Source organism: Salmo salar, chromosome ssa03 (assembly GCF_905237065.1).
Source record: "Salmo salar chromosome ssa03, Ssal_v3.1, whole genome shotgun sequence".
NCBI classification, from domain to species: domain Eukaryota; kingdom Metazoa; phylum Chordata; class Actinopteri; order Salmoniformes; family Salmonidae; genus Salmo; species Salmo salar.
In genome coordinates this window covers 64,544,307-64,558,795 of record NC_059444.1, presented here as the reverse complement: position 1 = coordinate 64,558,795, position 14,489 = coordinate 64,544,307, and the positions used below count along the sequence as shown (strand labels likewise).

The window sequence follows — 14,489 nt, the reverse complement described above, 5'->3', positions numbered from 1 at the left end:
CCTATAGAGACCCACATTGGAAGTGTCAAAATACCCATAAAACCTAGCGGTCAAACAAGGAAACGGTTCAAATTGTTTTTCCACCCTTCATTTTTTTCATAGGGGATTTTAGAAACACTTAAAATAGGGGCTGTGTTTTGTGTAGGCTTACCCTGGCGTGACGTTTTGATAACCATTTAAATCTCTCTCAGAGAAGGTGACTTATCAATATATTTGTCTATTTACTCAGATTCGAAAAACGAATTAGCATAATAGTAGACGTCATGCAAGACTACAAATCCCTGCAAGCTCCTGCACATCATCTCTGACACCTTTGTTAACAGGTATTATATCAATTTAAAACTTGCACAAGACAGTTCACAGAATTGTCCATTTAAAGACATTTTGCCAATTTATTCATTACTACATGGTAGTTAATCTAGAGATTCTTAGCTTTGCCTCGATTAGGCAGTCTCATCCAGATCATCATGGCATTTGTAGTTCTTTATAATAGCCACATGAGCAGTTTTATTTTATTAGGCAAGTCAGTTAAGAACAAACTCTTATTTTCAATGACAGCTTAGGAACAGTGGGTTAACTGCCTTGCTCAAGGGCAGAACAACAAAATGTTACCATGTCAGCTCCAGGATTTGATCTAGCAACCTTTACGGTTACTAGTTCAACGCTCTAACCACTAGGCTACCTGCCGCCTCAGGTAGGTAGTTAATTAGAATTTCATTTTGGGGGATTAAATACAGGATCATTTATTGATAAGTCACCTTGTCCTATGGAGATTTACACGGTTATCAAAACGTCACACAAGGGTAAGTCTACACGAAACACAGCCCTTATTTTAAGTGTTTCTAAAATCCTCTATGGGGAAAATGAATGGTGTTTGACCGCTAGATTTTTATGGGTATTATGACTCATATTGTGGTACTCCATTTGGATAAATTCAGGAAGTTCATGTAAAGGACTGCAACCTGCTTGCTTATCAAGTACCGTTTAAAGTGCCAGGGCCCTCATGTAGAAAAGCTTCTAAATGAACTGTACGAAGAAAATTTTGAATGTTAGCAAGTACAAAAAAGTTGGTATTTATCAATTGCTCGTACGCTTGATTTACACACACCTGTATGTATTTTGCCTTGATAAATCAGACACGTTCTAAAACACTGCTAGTGCACGTGAAGTCTCATTTACATAAAGAACCGCCCTAAATGACCATTTATGGGTCATAAACCTTCCCTTTAAAGCTGCAAGAAATGTCACTAATTTCTGTCCGCCAACATGGAGAAATCAAAGAAAAAAAACTTTTCGGACGCTGAAATAGAACTTTTGATCACCGAAGTGGAAGCAAAACAAGACATACTTTTTAGAGCCCTCATCAACGGCTTGACAAATAAGAGAAAAAATATTGCTTGGGAGCAGGTTAGAGCTGTGGTAAATTCTGCCTCATCTGAGTGCAGAACAGTTAATGAAATTAAATATAAATGGTTTGATTTGAAAACATATGCCAAAAAAAAAGATTATCCACAAAAGGGATAGAAGTGCAACAAGAAGAGTGTGGAGTGACTCTTCACTGTCTGCTATGGACCAGCGCATTGGCAACATAATTGGAGAGACCTGTGTCTGGCATCATTTGATGGTGATACTGAGGACCCTCTCCCAGACCCTGAAGGAATACCAGACACACCAACTGATGGTAAGCCAAACTTTATTTTCGCAACCATATTCAGACATGGACCACATCTAAATATTTTTTCTTCACAATAAATATATAACAAAACATGAAATCTTCACAGATGTGGGTGATTTGCCTGACCCCCTCATCCATCCCCAGGCCTACAAGAAGGGTGTCTGCTTTGGCAGCTGCGCGGCATGTTTTGACTGACGCAGTCCTGAAACAACAAGAGATCAACACATCAATTATTGGACTCAAACAGCAGCTGGAGGATGTATGCAACGGCCTGAGAGAGAGAAATCAATCATTGAAATAACTTGTTGATTGTGTCAAGCATGTGAGACAAATTCTGGCGCAATGTAAATGTGTTTTCCTTGTCGATTTGATTTCAATATTTGGAAGAACAGATACCTAAAACCGTTTAATGATATTAACTCTTGTCTTCAGTTCCAGAGCTATGGGTGGTGGGAAAAACTCCGTCAGGCATGGGCTCATCCGGTCTGGGTGGATCATTCAGTGGAATGCCATTTTTGATTGTAATGTTGTGGAGCACACTGCAAGCCTTGACAATGTAGCAAACCTAAAAAGGAATTTGCACATTGTATTACATTCACGTAATGGCATTTGAAGATGTAATTTCATAGGCAAGCCTTGCTAGGTTGGTATTGCAGTATGCCTTCTGTCCCAGACAAGCACAGCCAACGCCATTTCAGCAGGCCTATGGTGCGCGCCACTGTTGTTCTTGTGCGTGCATGGCTTTGGTTGTACCTTGCATCTTGTTGGTTTGAGGGGTTTGTGAGGGGAGTCATCAGCCATGGTTTTTAATGGGTAGCCCCGGTCTCCTGCAGTTATGAACACAACATTCAGTTTCCCATTAGAGGTCTAACATGGCAATTAAAACACAAGTCACTTACCAATATCCTCAACAGCTCCCTTCTGGAGGTTAAGGTCGACTGACCTGTTCTGCGCAATGAATGACTCATGTGTCCCACCTGGCCATTTGGCCACTACATTCAACAAAGCCAAATGTGAATCACAGATGACCTGCACATTGACAGAATAGAAACCTTTTCTGTTGACGAAGTTGATTTCGTTCACTGATGGTGCTTTTATTGCGATGTGGGTGCAGTCAATTGCTCCAATGACATTGGGAAATCCAGCTATGGTATGGAAATCCCCTTTCAGTCTGTCCGTTGCACAGCAGTGTACGGAAACGATGTATTGTGGGGTCAATGAAATAATGCCATGAAGGACTGCAGGCAATATTCGGCTCATGGTTGGTTGTGAAATGCCAGACAGATCCGCAATCTCCCGTTGGAATGTTCCAGTGGCCAAAAATTCCAAGGTGGAGAGGACTTGGGTATGCACTGGGATGGCATTGGTGCGTTACGTCTCACTTTCTAATACTGGAGAGAGTTGGTTGCAGAGATACAATAAAATATTCCTTGGAAAACTAAATCTACTAATAAGCCAAGCGTCGCTCTCAACAAAAAATTATGCACGCTCATTGAAAACAGCTGCATAATGCAGCTTGTGCCAGATTGACTTTTCTACCACAAGGTGCTGTGGGTACGCATGGTCAGAGGTGTGCTTAAATTTACGCACATTCTCAAGTATAAGTACAAATTGATAAATCCCACACTTTGCTTAGAAATGATCGCACACATGCTTTATGAACATTTCTGTTCGCACGCAACATTGATAAATGAGGGCCCAGGATGATGTCTCTGGTTTTGAATCTGAATTTAGAAAACTGAATCTGAATGCATCTGAGAAGTTGAATAGAGTGCATTCAGAAAGTATTCAGAGCTCTAGAGTGCCTCTGTGGCGATGGGAGAAACTTCCAGAAGGACAACCATCTCTGCAGCACTCCACCAATCAGGGCTTTGTGGTAGAGTGGCCAGATGGAAGCCACTCCTCAGTAAAAGGAACATGATATGCTGCTTGGAGTTTGCCTAAAGACTCTCAGACCATGAGAAACCAGATCCTCTGGTCTGATGAAACCAATATTGAACTCTTTGGTCTGAATGCCAAGTGTCATGTTTGGAGGAAACCTGGCACCCTCTCTACGGTGAAGCATGGTGGTGGCAGCATTATGCTGTAGGGATGTTTTTCAGCAGTAGGGGCTGGGAGACTAGTCAGGCTTGAGGGAAAGATGAATGAAGCAAAGTACAGACAGATCCTTGATGAAAACCTGCTCCATAGCACTCAGGACTTCAGACTGGGGTGAAGGATAACCTTCCAACAGGACAACGACCCGAAGCACACAGCCAAGACAACGCAGGAGTGGCTTCGGGACAAGTCTCTGAATCTCCTTGAGTGACCCTGCCAGAGCCTGGACTTGAACCTGATCGAACATCTCTGAAGAAACCTGAAAATAGCTGTGCAGCGACGCTCCCCAACCAACCTGACAGAGCTTGAGAGGATCCCCAAATACAGGTGTGCCAAGAAGACTCACGACTGTAATCACTGCCAAAGGTGCTTCAATAAAGTACTGAGTAAAGGGTCTGAATACTTATGTAAATATGATATTTCAGTTTTGTATTTGCAGAAAAATCTAAACCTGTTTTTGCTTTGTCATAATGGGGTATTGTGTGTAGATTGATGAGGGGGGGAAAAAACGATTCAATCTATTTTAGAATACGGATGTAGCATCACAAAATGTGGAAAAAGTTAAGGGGTCTGAATACTTTCTGAATGATCAATGTTTCTTTAGAAAAATTATTTAAATAGGAATAGTTTCACCATATTAAAATGAGAGTCCAGTTCACATAACATAGTTGACCTTAGAATGAGGGTCATGTTTATTTTTTTTTACCTTAAAATTAATAACTAATCATATGAAATACGTAAACTCCAGAAATAACTTTGTCAAAGCATTGTAAAGGGCTTAACAACGATGGTGAAAACTTTTGGGATTATGTGGGTTAAAATATTCCTAGAAGTCACAGAGGGTGCATAGAGTGTCTTTATTGATATAGAAACGTGTTCTATATTAAAGGCAACTTCGTTTAATATAACGGACTTTTAAAATGTAATATTGGTGCACAATTTCTACTTAAAATATCAAAGGGATGCAAAAGGGACTCATTTCGTCGAACGACCAGTACACAATAGCAACATTTGTGTCTATTGTCGAAAAACAAACCTTCATAATTGCAAGTGTGTGCAGTAAAATGTAATTAAAATCATGACAGAACCATTGAGCACATAACAACCCAGCATGTCTTCATATTGATTTTGGGTTGGACAAATGGAACGAATAGATAGATATAGATCTATATTATTTGCATTATGCAACCGAAAACAAAAATTAATAATGAATGTGTAGAAATACAAAGTATCCATGAATAAAAAGAAAATAATTATATTAAAACTCACACACATCATACTCAACATATTATGAAAGAAATGAGTGTACCCGTAATATTAAAGTCTGTTTCACCACAAGGTGGCACTAGTTCATTACTGTTGATGTGCAGTGAATTTCTTGAGGCTGAGAGTGTAATCCGTCCCTCTCACCTCTACCTGGGCTCGAACCAGGGACCCTCTGCACACATCAACAACTGACACCCGTTACCCATCGCTCCACAAAAGCCGCGGCCCTTGTCTGCAAGGGGAACAACTAATTCAAGGTCTCAGAGCGAGTCACGTCACCGCTTGAAACGCTATTAGCGCACCATTTTTATTTTACCTTTATTGAACTAGGCAGGTCAGTTAATTAAGAACAAATTCTTATATATTTTTTTGGCGGCCTAGGAACAGTGGGTTATCTGCCTTGTTCAGGGGTAGAACGACAGATTTGTAACTTGTCAGCTTGGGGATTTGAACTTGCAACGATTGCTAGTCCAACTCGGTAACCACTAGGCTACCCTGACGCCCCATTTCACATTGGTTACAAGAGCATATGAGCTCCTTTGTGTGTTTTTTTGCTGTGATATATCTATAACAGGAATGTGCAGCTGACTCCAAGTGCCTGTATGTTTTAAACTCGCAAGTGTGCAGTCTTGTTTTTCCCAATGTGGATGCCTGTTTGTGGGTGTGCCTGTGTGGCGTGAGTGTGTTCATGTCTTTTTAAGCATATGCAGCTGTTTCAGTTGAGCTTTATGCACACAGCGTAAACCTTTATGCCTTTTGTGTTCTTCACCTACAGATTTCTAGACTCTGTCATATCCTGCTGCTGAACTCTGGAAATTATTGGCCACGTTCCCAGCAGCGCAGGGTCTTGGCTAGAAGGGATCCAGCTTTTGTCAAATTAACTTTTAAAGTATTTTTTAAAGCATTTTACCTAACCCTTTTCCTAACCTTAGCCTAATTCTCCTAACCTGCTATGTTAATTATATTAACCTGCTGCGTAAGTTCTAACCTGCTACGAAAAGTCAAATCGGACTTTAATTTGACAAAAGCTGGATCCCTTTTAGCCATGACCGCAGCGCAGCCTCCTGGGGCTGATTCAGCCAATGCTCCCACCCAGGAATCCTGGACGTCTGACAGCAACCAGTCCAGACTCTCTTTCAAGGCCACACTCCGTCAGCCTCTCCCGGGCCGTGGCCCAGAGTCCGCCCTCCCTCCCAAGGCTGTCTCCCATCTTTATGGAGCGCCCAGAAAAACAGCCACTCTCTCTCCTAAATAACAATTTCTCAAAACTGCCTGCCACACCCCATTTTCTTTCTCTCCCCCCTGACCTCTCCCGCCCCTTATGGTCATCCCTAACATTTCACACAACAGAACTCTTTCTCATGTTAGTCTGGAAGCAGTTAAAACCATCCTGTTAGATGTGAAGGCCAAGGTTAAATGGGAAAAGTTTAATGGCAACATTTGCATAGAGCTTTTTCATGTTGAAACAAGTATTTTTTAGACTTTGTTAGAGCATGTTTGTATTAAATATCAGTTTTCAATTACACCTCGTGCAGCCATGTGTGATTTTGAAAGATGGCAATAGGCCTGGAAAGTGAAACGTATCAGGACATGTTTTTCCACATACAATACATGCACAAATATGAACTTTTGTGTCCACACATCCACTTGGTTAAAAACACACACACAAAACGCATTGGATTCTTTTGATATTTCATTTATTTTATAAAAAGGAATGCATTTAAGAAAAACAAATGATGTACCACTATTAGTGTTTAATATGTACCGTTCTGACACATGCATAGTGCTACTGGACACACAAGACATTCCATACATGAACACAGTTCATACATACATACATACTGTACATACATACTGTACATACATACTGTACATACATACTTACATACATAGTTATTCATATATTTATACAAATCATACAGGGTTAGGCAACACGAATGAAGTGATAGGTATGTTTGCGTTGTCTTTTAAGAAACCCGGGAGAGAGCAGGCAGTCAGGCAATATGGAAGCTGCCATAGTGCTTTCACTATTCCTATTGGTCTGGCCTAGCCTGGAATCTACATTTATAGGCTCAGTTTATTGTGAAGTGAAACAATTGGAACAGAGCATATCAGTTTGGATTCCAGGCTAGGGCTCGCTGTCTAACTAGCAGGCTGTAAAAACCTGCATGGAAATATGAGGACCAGAAGCGTGGCCAAGTGAGAGTGAGTGTGTCTGGACAAAGGCAGATGAGGTTCTTCCTGAACAACAGGAACCGCTTTATGAAACACAGGACTTCCCTGTCGTTAGAGGATGTAGAGTTTATTTAGGTGTCTTGAGAGAATAAAGAGGGCGACCTCTCGTGAGAAGGGAATGGAGACCCCCGCTCCCCTTGAAACTGGATCTTCTCTCGTTTATGGAGGGGGATTATTGGGATTGGGGAAGATGAGACGTGTTTACTCTGGACTAATCCCATGTCTTCCTGTGTTGAACAGGACTGTGCTATTTTTCAACCATTCTACCTGGACTGGCTTGGTGGTGATATTGCTGTTATTTGTTGTGGTCTGTTTTTAAGACTTCACAGTGAGATTGACCTACCCTGTTTAATCCCACTCTCTGCACGTCACTGACAAGTCAATGATCAATAATACTGTAAAAAATAGAGCGGTCTCGCTCCAAACACTTCAGACTTACATTCAGGCCCATTCCCCTGGAGCAAGGCCCAATAATAACAGAAAGCACACTCTGCCACTGCGTTGCTACAACTTTGTTAAAACAACAATCATGTTGGTTATCGGCTGCTGGGTAGCTGTCATTGAATGAAATGTATCAGTGCCAACTCACTTCAGGAAATGTGTTTTCTGATTGGGCCTTCCTCTTAGGAAACATTAGTTACAAAAGACAACAGTAAAAGTGAGAGAGACAGATTTAAAAGTGGGCGGAGAGCGAGAGAGAGAGAGAGAGATTGTTAATGAACAAGCTGAACTTACTGGAGTACACCAATACACATTAGTTCTTACAAAGGAGTTAAATGTCATGCAATATACGTAAGCAGAGTACTTTTGTTTTTGCAGTTAATCAAAGGGATCTATGCATGTTTATATATGAAGATATAAAGCCCTGGTTTAGAGGGGTACTTGTAAGGGTTTTGGCCTGCATGGAGTGCAGTACTGAGTGAGGACAAGTCACTGCCTGGGTGCCTCACGTCTCTCTATATGAGCAAAGGACTATGAGTATTGTATGTATGGATACATATATAATTCACTCAGGGAAACTTCTGTGGTTTAACCTTTCAAGAGGGTGACAGCCATAAACAATCACACAACGCCTAAATGTCTACAAAGTGCAATATTTGAAAGCTTTCCATTATCGGGGTGCAGTAAAACACACCAAAAACTCAGCACCACGATTATGTATATGGTGTCTGTGGATTTGGCTTTCAATAAGAGAGTCTGCATACATGTAAAACAAGCGGACATGCAGAACATTAATTAATGTATCGTTATATTCAAGACTCCCTCAACAAAGATTGTGACTCCACTCTGTGAAAGTCTCTAAGAAAATGTTTAAAACATTGTTTAAAAAAAAGACAAAAAAAAGGCTCAGCTACGATTGTGAATTCATTGAATAATAGTGAATTCACTCGAGGATGATTGTGTTATCACGCTCTTGTGGTGAATCGGTTGAATGCTGATTGTGAATTCACACAGGTATGATTGTAATGAGAGTCAACGATGTTGTGACATCTCTCCAGACAAACAGACAGACGGTCGTCTGTGTGGCAGGTCTGGAGTGGGGATGGGGGGTTCACAGGTGTGCTTTCCTCTTTAAGTCTCTTCACCTGCACACAGCCCCATCACACACACTATCCCTCTCACACACCCAGTCGAAACAGACACGCACGCACACACATTCACATTCAGAAACACACACTGTGTGATTATAGCATCGAGTCAGACACAGGTGGTGCACTCTGCCTGCATGATGGGCGTGGTCTGGTGTTCGTGTTTGTTGGTGCAGTGCTCCATAGAGCTGGAGCTCTTGAGGGGCACCAGGCATCGGTCAGCGGGACGCCCGCTGGTCAGCAGTCCCCAGCAGCACAGCACGCGCAGGAACTCTTTTCTCATGTCCTTACTGCGTAGCGTGTAGATCAGCGGGTTGAGTGCCGAGTTGAGCGTGGCGATGCCGAAGAAGATGTCTGCCTTGGAGAGGACGGGGCAGTCCACCCTGCGGCAGGAGGTGTCCAGGAGGAGGACGGTGAAGGCGGGCAGCCAGCACACGATGAAGACGCCCAGCACAATGGTGACCGTCTTCAGCAAGGCGTAAGCCGGAGAGTTGGTGGCCTCCTGGTGGCTGGAGCGCACGATCAGATAGATCCGCACGTAAAGGATACCGATAGATAGCAGGATGATGCTGAAGATGGTGACCACGAACAGGATGTACTTCTTGGAATAGAGGGGCAGCAAGACCGAGCACTCAGGCAGGTTGTTGATGCAGTTCCAGCCGATGATGGGTAGGCCCCCCAGGAGGATGGAGGTGACCCAGCACGTCCCGATCAGCAGGAACATACGACACGTCCTGTTGGAGCCGTACACCCTGACCTTGGTGATGGCGATGTAGCGCTCGATGGCGATGGCCAGCAGGCTGAAGACGGAGGCGGCCAGCGCTATAAAGGCTGTGCCCTCCCGGATGAACCACTGCACCGGCACCAACTCAAAGGTCCTTGGCCCTGATAGGAAGATGTTGGCGATGTAGGCTGAGCCGGCCAGCAGGTCAGAGAAGGCTAAGTTCCCGATGAAGAAGAACATGGCGGAGTGGAACTTCTTGTTGCGGAACACGGCAATGAGCACCAGCAAGTTCTCCAGAATGATGATGCTGCAGATGATGACAAAGACGATGTTGAGGGAGCTGAGCTGGGCCTTCCCGTTGGTGCGCTCCTCCAGCTCCTCCGAGGTCATGTCCTTGGCAAACACATAGTAGGCATGGATCAGGGTCCGGTTGTAGTACTGGGAATACTTGCTCTTCATGGCAACAACGGGGTGGCAGAGCACGGTGGCTTTTCGGCAAAGAGTCATTCACACAGTGGTATGGTGGCGGTAGAGCTGGTCTGGGCCGATGGTCATTCTCTCAAGAGGAGACGTCTGGGAGAAAGGGGGAGGACGCAGGGCAGGCAGGCTGAGGGGAGGGACTGTGCCCGTCCCAGAATCACGTCTCTGTGGCCCAGGAAGCCTGGTTGGGTCACCTGCAGAGAAACAGAGAGACATGGTCAGGATTACCAACAGGGCATATAATAGTGTGCATCGTGTGATTTTAACCAATTATGAGTAGGCATTGCCTACTAATTGTCTACTAATTGGTTGATGATATCATTGGAAACACTTTTTTACTACAAAACATATAAAAAGCACAATTTTTACACGTTGATGTTGGGGTGGTGCTGGAGATAACAATGAAGTAGATTTTTCCCTTTAAATAGACATTTTAAAAGGGGGAAAACGGTTGATTCAAGTGTCAACTCATCTAGGGGAGACAAAGTAATGAGTTGGTCTGTGTTACAGTGAAATAGTTTATTAAGGTCAGACTTGCTTATGACACAAATCAGAGCAGTTGTGTGTGATGTGTGTGTGACTGATTCTTACTGCCATAGGGCCTGCTTTGGCCTGTGGACCTGGGGTGATCAGACATTTCTTAGGGTTCAAAAATAGATCCAATCCGGACAGATCTGGCATCTGCCTTTAGCCACAACTCTCCCCTGAGCATTACACAGAGAGGACTGTGTGTTACAACATGTGCTACTGCTGCAAATACACTGTGTACTGTGTCCTTTTGCTACATCTCCAGCTAAACACCCACACAGGCAGACAGTTGCTGCTTTTGTCTGTGCAACAGGATTGGAATGGCAGTAAGGAGATAGTGTATTAGTGTTGAGCTTTGAGAGACTCCAGGACAAAGTTTACGTCATCATAATAACCTATCATGAAGAGTTACACTCTTTGACCAATCTGGAACTGTAATTCCTAGGAAAATCAGTACGAGGAAAAATAGGAAACAAGACATTTTTCTTCCAGAACAGTAGCCTAGATATTTCTGCAGACAGAGATCACCTATAGGCTGTAACCTCAGAACCTAACGGTCCGTCAGGATAGAACAGACAGCAGCCAGGTCTGTCTGTCTACCGAGGATATTCCGCTCACCATTTCTAAGCACTTTGCTGTCAACACTCTGCTCCGTCACACCATCGTTGTCCAGACTGAGCAACATTTAACTCCATTGAACTCACTCTAACACCAGCATTGCAGCATAGATCGTGGATCAGCCAGACTAGGGCCAGGGGCAGGACTCAACGTGATGACCCCCAAACACTGGAGGGCATATCACAAGATGGGGACTTTCCAGACGTGTGGGAATCATATTATTAACCAATCTAAAGTGAAATGAAAAATCTATTCTCATGGTCATTGGTTAAGATAGTTGTAAAAGCCACAGTTGGGTCATAACATTTTAATTAGCAGATGTGTGTTACTGGTTTTCAGATCCACTCTACCCTTAAACATTTACATTCAACAATTAATTCAAATTGAGCCATTTGTTCATTTGAATGATACAGTTTAAAATAATAGCTTTCAATCAAATGTATGCAAATAACACACTTGTCCATAAAGAAAGCTTGCAATCAGTACCCAAAAGTCAAAACAGTGTTGAAAGCAAAAGGAGGGTCTGTTAAAACAAAAATAAAAGCTGTCCAACAGTAAAGAGGTTCTGGAAAATTGATTAGAGTCTGAGCTGGTCTCTTAAATACGTCGACGGTAACGAGATGCGTCTGGAGAACAGCTCATAGTAACCTGATCCTGATGCTTTCACTGCACGCCTCCTCTCTACAGCCTGAACTGCTGCTGCCTGCTTCATTTCCCTAATCTAAACGGTTTTACTGCTGGTTTGGGTAGCTCGCTAGGTAGTCTAACTGCCGTCCTGTCTACTGGGCTGTGACAAACCTCAGTGAGGGTGAGAGAGGGGCTGGGCTGGGGAGAGTGGAAAGAGCGGCGTGCCCATGTGGAATGGCATCTGGACACAAAGGCAGGAATCTGAGACATCTCTGTGACGCACACAAAACCCTCACGCACTCGTGCACACATACTCACAAAAACACACACTGATACCAGCACACACCAGACCCCCACATATAAGCTTCAACGTCATGTGCCTGTCCATGCACCGTACACAGGAATGGAATGTACTGAACATAGCCCTATACACTCTCACACACACACCTAAGAGTATATACTTAACACACAGAGAGCTGAGGAGAGCAGCACACCAGTCCAGCTGCACACACACACACACACACACACAGGTTGAACACACACACAGCTGCTCTTGGCTACTAATAATAACCAGAATGCTCTGCTGTTTCCTCAAGCAGGAACAAAAGAACAATAGTCTCCTTCAGAGGAGCTCTGCCTTTCAGCCTGAATAACACAGCCACACCAAGCCATGCTGGAGTCACTCCCTCCCTGGTCAGACTACTCCCAATAGGGCTGCTGCAACTGTATTAGCCGTTGGACGTGTGCTGATGTATGCCCATTTTATGCTGGGGTCAAATCCAATGTCCCCTCTGTGGAACAATAAAGTTGATTCAATTCAATTAATATATTCCTATTTCCTTATCGGAATCACAGCATCAGGTCTCCGCCCGTCCCCTGGTTTCCTGTGTCCATAAGTAGAGAGAAATCAGGGCTTGAGGCTGAGTGGCTCTGCCAGCCGCACCAGTGTAATTACATCAAGTTACATTACTACTGCAGACGATAATGATGTTGTTATTGGAGGACTCAATATAAACCAGCTCTCTAAAAACTGCTGAGATGGAACAGAGCAAGAGGAGATTATGTGATGTTTTGGAAGCAGCTTCTTCCTTCCTCTCAGCTCATCTTTCAGTTAGTTCTCTTCAGTCAGATTTCTAAGGAGAGTTTCCCGACTGTTTCCCGACTTTGCTCGTAGACGACAGCTCAAGGTCCCCTGTCAGACTGTGCGTCACCGTGGAGACCTTGGCGTGCCACATGACATCTCTGTGATCAGGGGATTTGACAGCGTGTGAAACCTGATGGGCTGGTTTACCTGCAGTGCTGTTGTCTCGCCCTTGATCTGCCCTGCCCTGTGCCACACAGGCCCAGACGTCTCCACGGCAACTAGCTGACAGACAGGACATGAGAGCAGCAGACTTCCTGTTCCACTGCTCTGTAGTCCCGAACCTCATACGGCACGAGACAAAGCTGTGCACTGTCTTGACACCTCATACATCACACATCACTGTCATATCCCTGCTGCTATAGCCATAACAGATAAACACATGCTCAGCACCAAGACCAAAACACACCTGCCACGATTCCTTCCCTCCCTACCTACCTTCAACAACAGGATGTGATAAGAGTGACTGAGATGATCGATTACACTGAGGGGTAGGCCTAGATCCAATGAGAGAACAAGTCTGTGTACTATGTGAGGTTCATGTGGTTCCACTGGCAGGTTTTTCACTGGTGCAAGAACCTAAAGCCTCAGGCATCTGTATTTCCATGGCTGAAGGCCCTACTCTAACCCACATTAGTGTTCAATGGTCTACTGCGAGACCAGGGGTCTCGGCCATACAGTACAGGCTGGAGAATGGTGTCTCCATTGTGAGTGTGTAAAAAAGAAAGAGAGAGAGAGAGAGAGAGAGAGAGAGAGAGAGAGAGAGAGGGAGGGATGGATGGAAAGAGAGTGAGAGGAAATAAGAGGTAAAAGGCAGCAGCGAGAGACAGGAAGACAAGCACCAGAAATACGTTTCTCAGGTGTCATTCGGAGAGACAGGAAATCATAAAATGCTTCAGGGAGCACATTTGCATCAAGAGAGGATCCGAAGACGCATCACCAAACATGTATGCTCATGCTGCATAGCCTAGATATGGGGTCATTATCAAAGCTATGTAAACTCAGCAAAAAAAGAAACGTCCCTTTTTCGTAAACATCCAAATAACTTCACAGATCTTCAATGTAAAGGCTTTAAATTTCCCATGCTTGTTCAATCAACCATAAACAATGAATGAACATGCACCTGTGGAACGGTCATTAAGACACTAACAGTTTACAGACAGTAGGCAATTAAGGTCACAGTTATGTAAACTTAGGACACTAAAAAGAGGCCTTTCTACTGGCTCTGAAAAACACCAAACGAAAGATGCCCAGGGTCCCTGCTCATCTGCGTGAACGTGCCTTAGGCATGCTGCAAGGAGGAATGAGGACTGCAGATGTGGCCAGGGCAATAAATTGCAATGTCCGTACTGTGAAACGCCTAAGACAGCGCTACAGGGAGACAGGACGGACAGCTGATCGTCCTCGCAGTGGCAGACCACGTGTAGCAACACCTGCACAGAATCAGTACATCCGAACATCACACCTGCAGGACAGGTACAGGATGGCAACAAGTTACACCAGGAATGC

General features: G+C 44.0%; 2 protein-coding genes and 1 long non-coding RNA gene across 7 annotated transcripts in view; 1 reads left to right on the top strand and 2 right to left on the bottom strand.

Moving 5' to 3' along the window:
* Positions 1 to 1,677: 1,677 nt before the first annotated feature.
* On the bottom strand, positions 1,678 to 3,093 carry LOC106601285 (putative nuclease HARBI1). Of its 3 annotated transcripts, none has more exons than XR_006769193.1 (3): positions 2,429 to 3,093; positions 2,072 to 2,240; positions 1,678 to 1,877 (listed from the first exon to the last, which is right to left on the bottom strand). XR_006769193.1 is itself a non-coding variant. In XM_045715118.1 (3 exons), the coding sequence occupies exons 1-3, from the start codon at positions 2,933 to 2,935 to the stop codon at positions 2,091 to 2,093; spliced, it is 585 nt and encodes a 194-aa protein (XP_045571074.1). In that variant the 5' UTR covers positions 2,936 to 3,093; the 3' UTR covers positions 1,678 to 2,090. The 3 variants fall into 3 exon arrangements, 1 of the variants encoding a protein (XP_045571074.1); XR_006769194.1 differs by having other exon boundaries at positions 2,072 to 2,502; positions 2,575 to 3,093; XM_045715118.1 differs by having other exon boundaries at positions 1,678 to 2,240; positions 2,429 to 2,502; positions 2,575 to 3,093.
* Positions 3,094 to 5,329: 2,236 nt separating this feature from the next.
* Positions 5,330 to 6,561, top strand: LOC123741689 (uncharacterized). Its single transcript, XR_006769192.1, has 2 exons — positions 5,330 to 5,372; positions 5,814 to 6,561. It is a non-coding gene; the product is annotated as an uncharacterized lncRNA (long non-coding RNA).
* Positions 6,562 to 6,718: 157 nt separating this feature from the next.
* LOC123723726 (sphingosine 1-phosphate receptor 2) overlaps positions 6,719 to 14,489 on the bottom strand; it is a 32,430-nt gene continuing 24,659 nt past the window's right edge. For all 3 annotated transcript variants that reach the window (XM_014193382.2, XM_014193381.2, XM_014193380.2), the window contains exon 2: positions 6,719 to 10,260. In XM_014193382.2, coding sequence (XP_014048857.1) covers positions 8,972 to 10,093 — 1,122 coding nt within the window. In that variant the 5' untranslated portion in view covers positions 10,094 to 10,260 and the 3' untranslated portion in view covers positions 6,719 to 8,971. The remainder of the gene's footprint in view (positions 10,261 to 14,489) is intronic.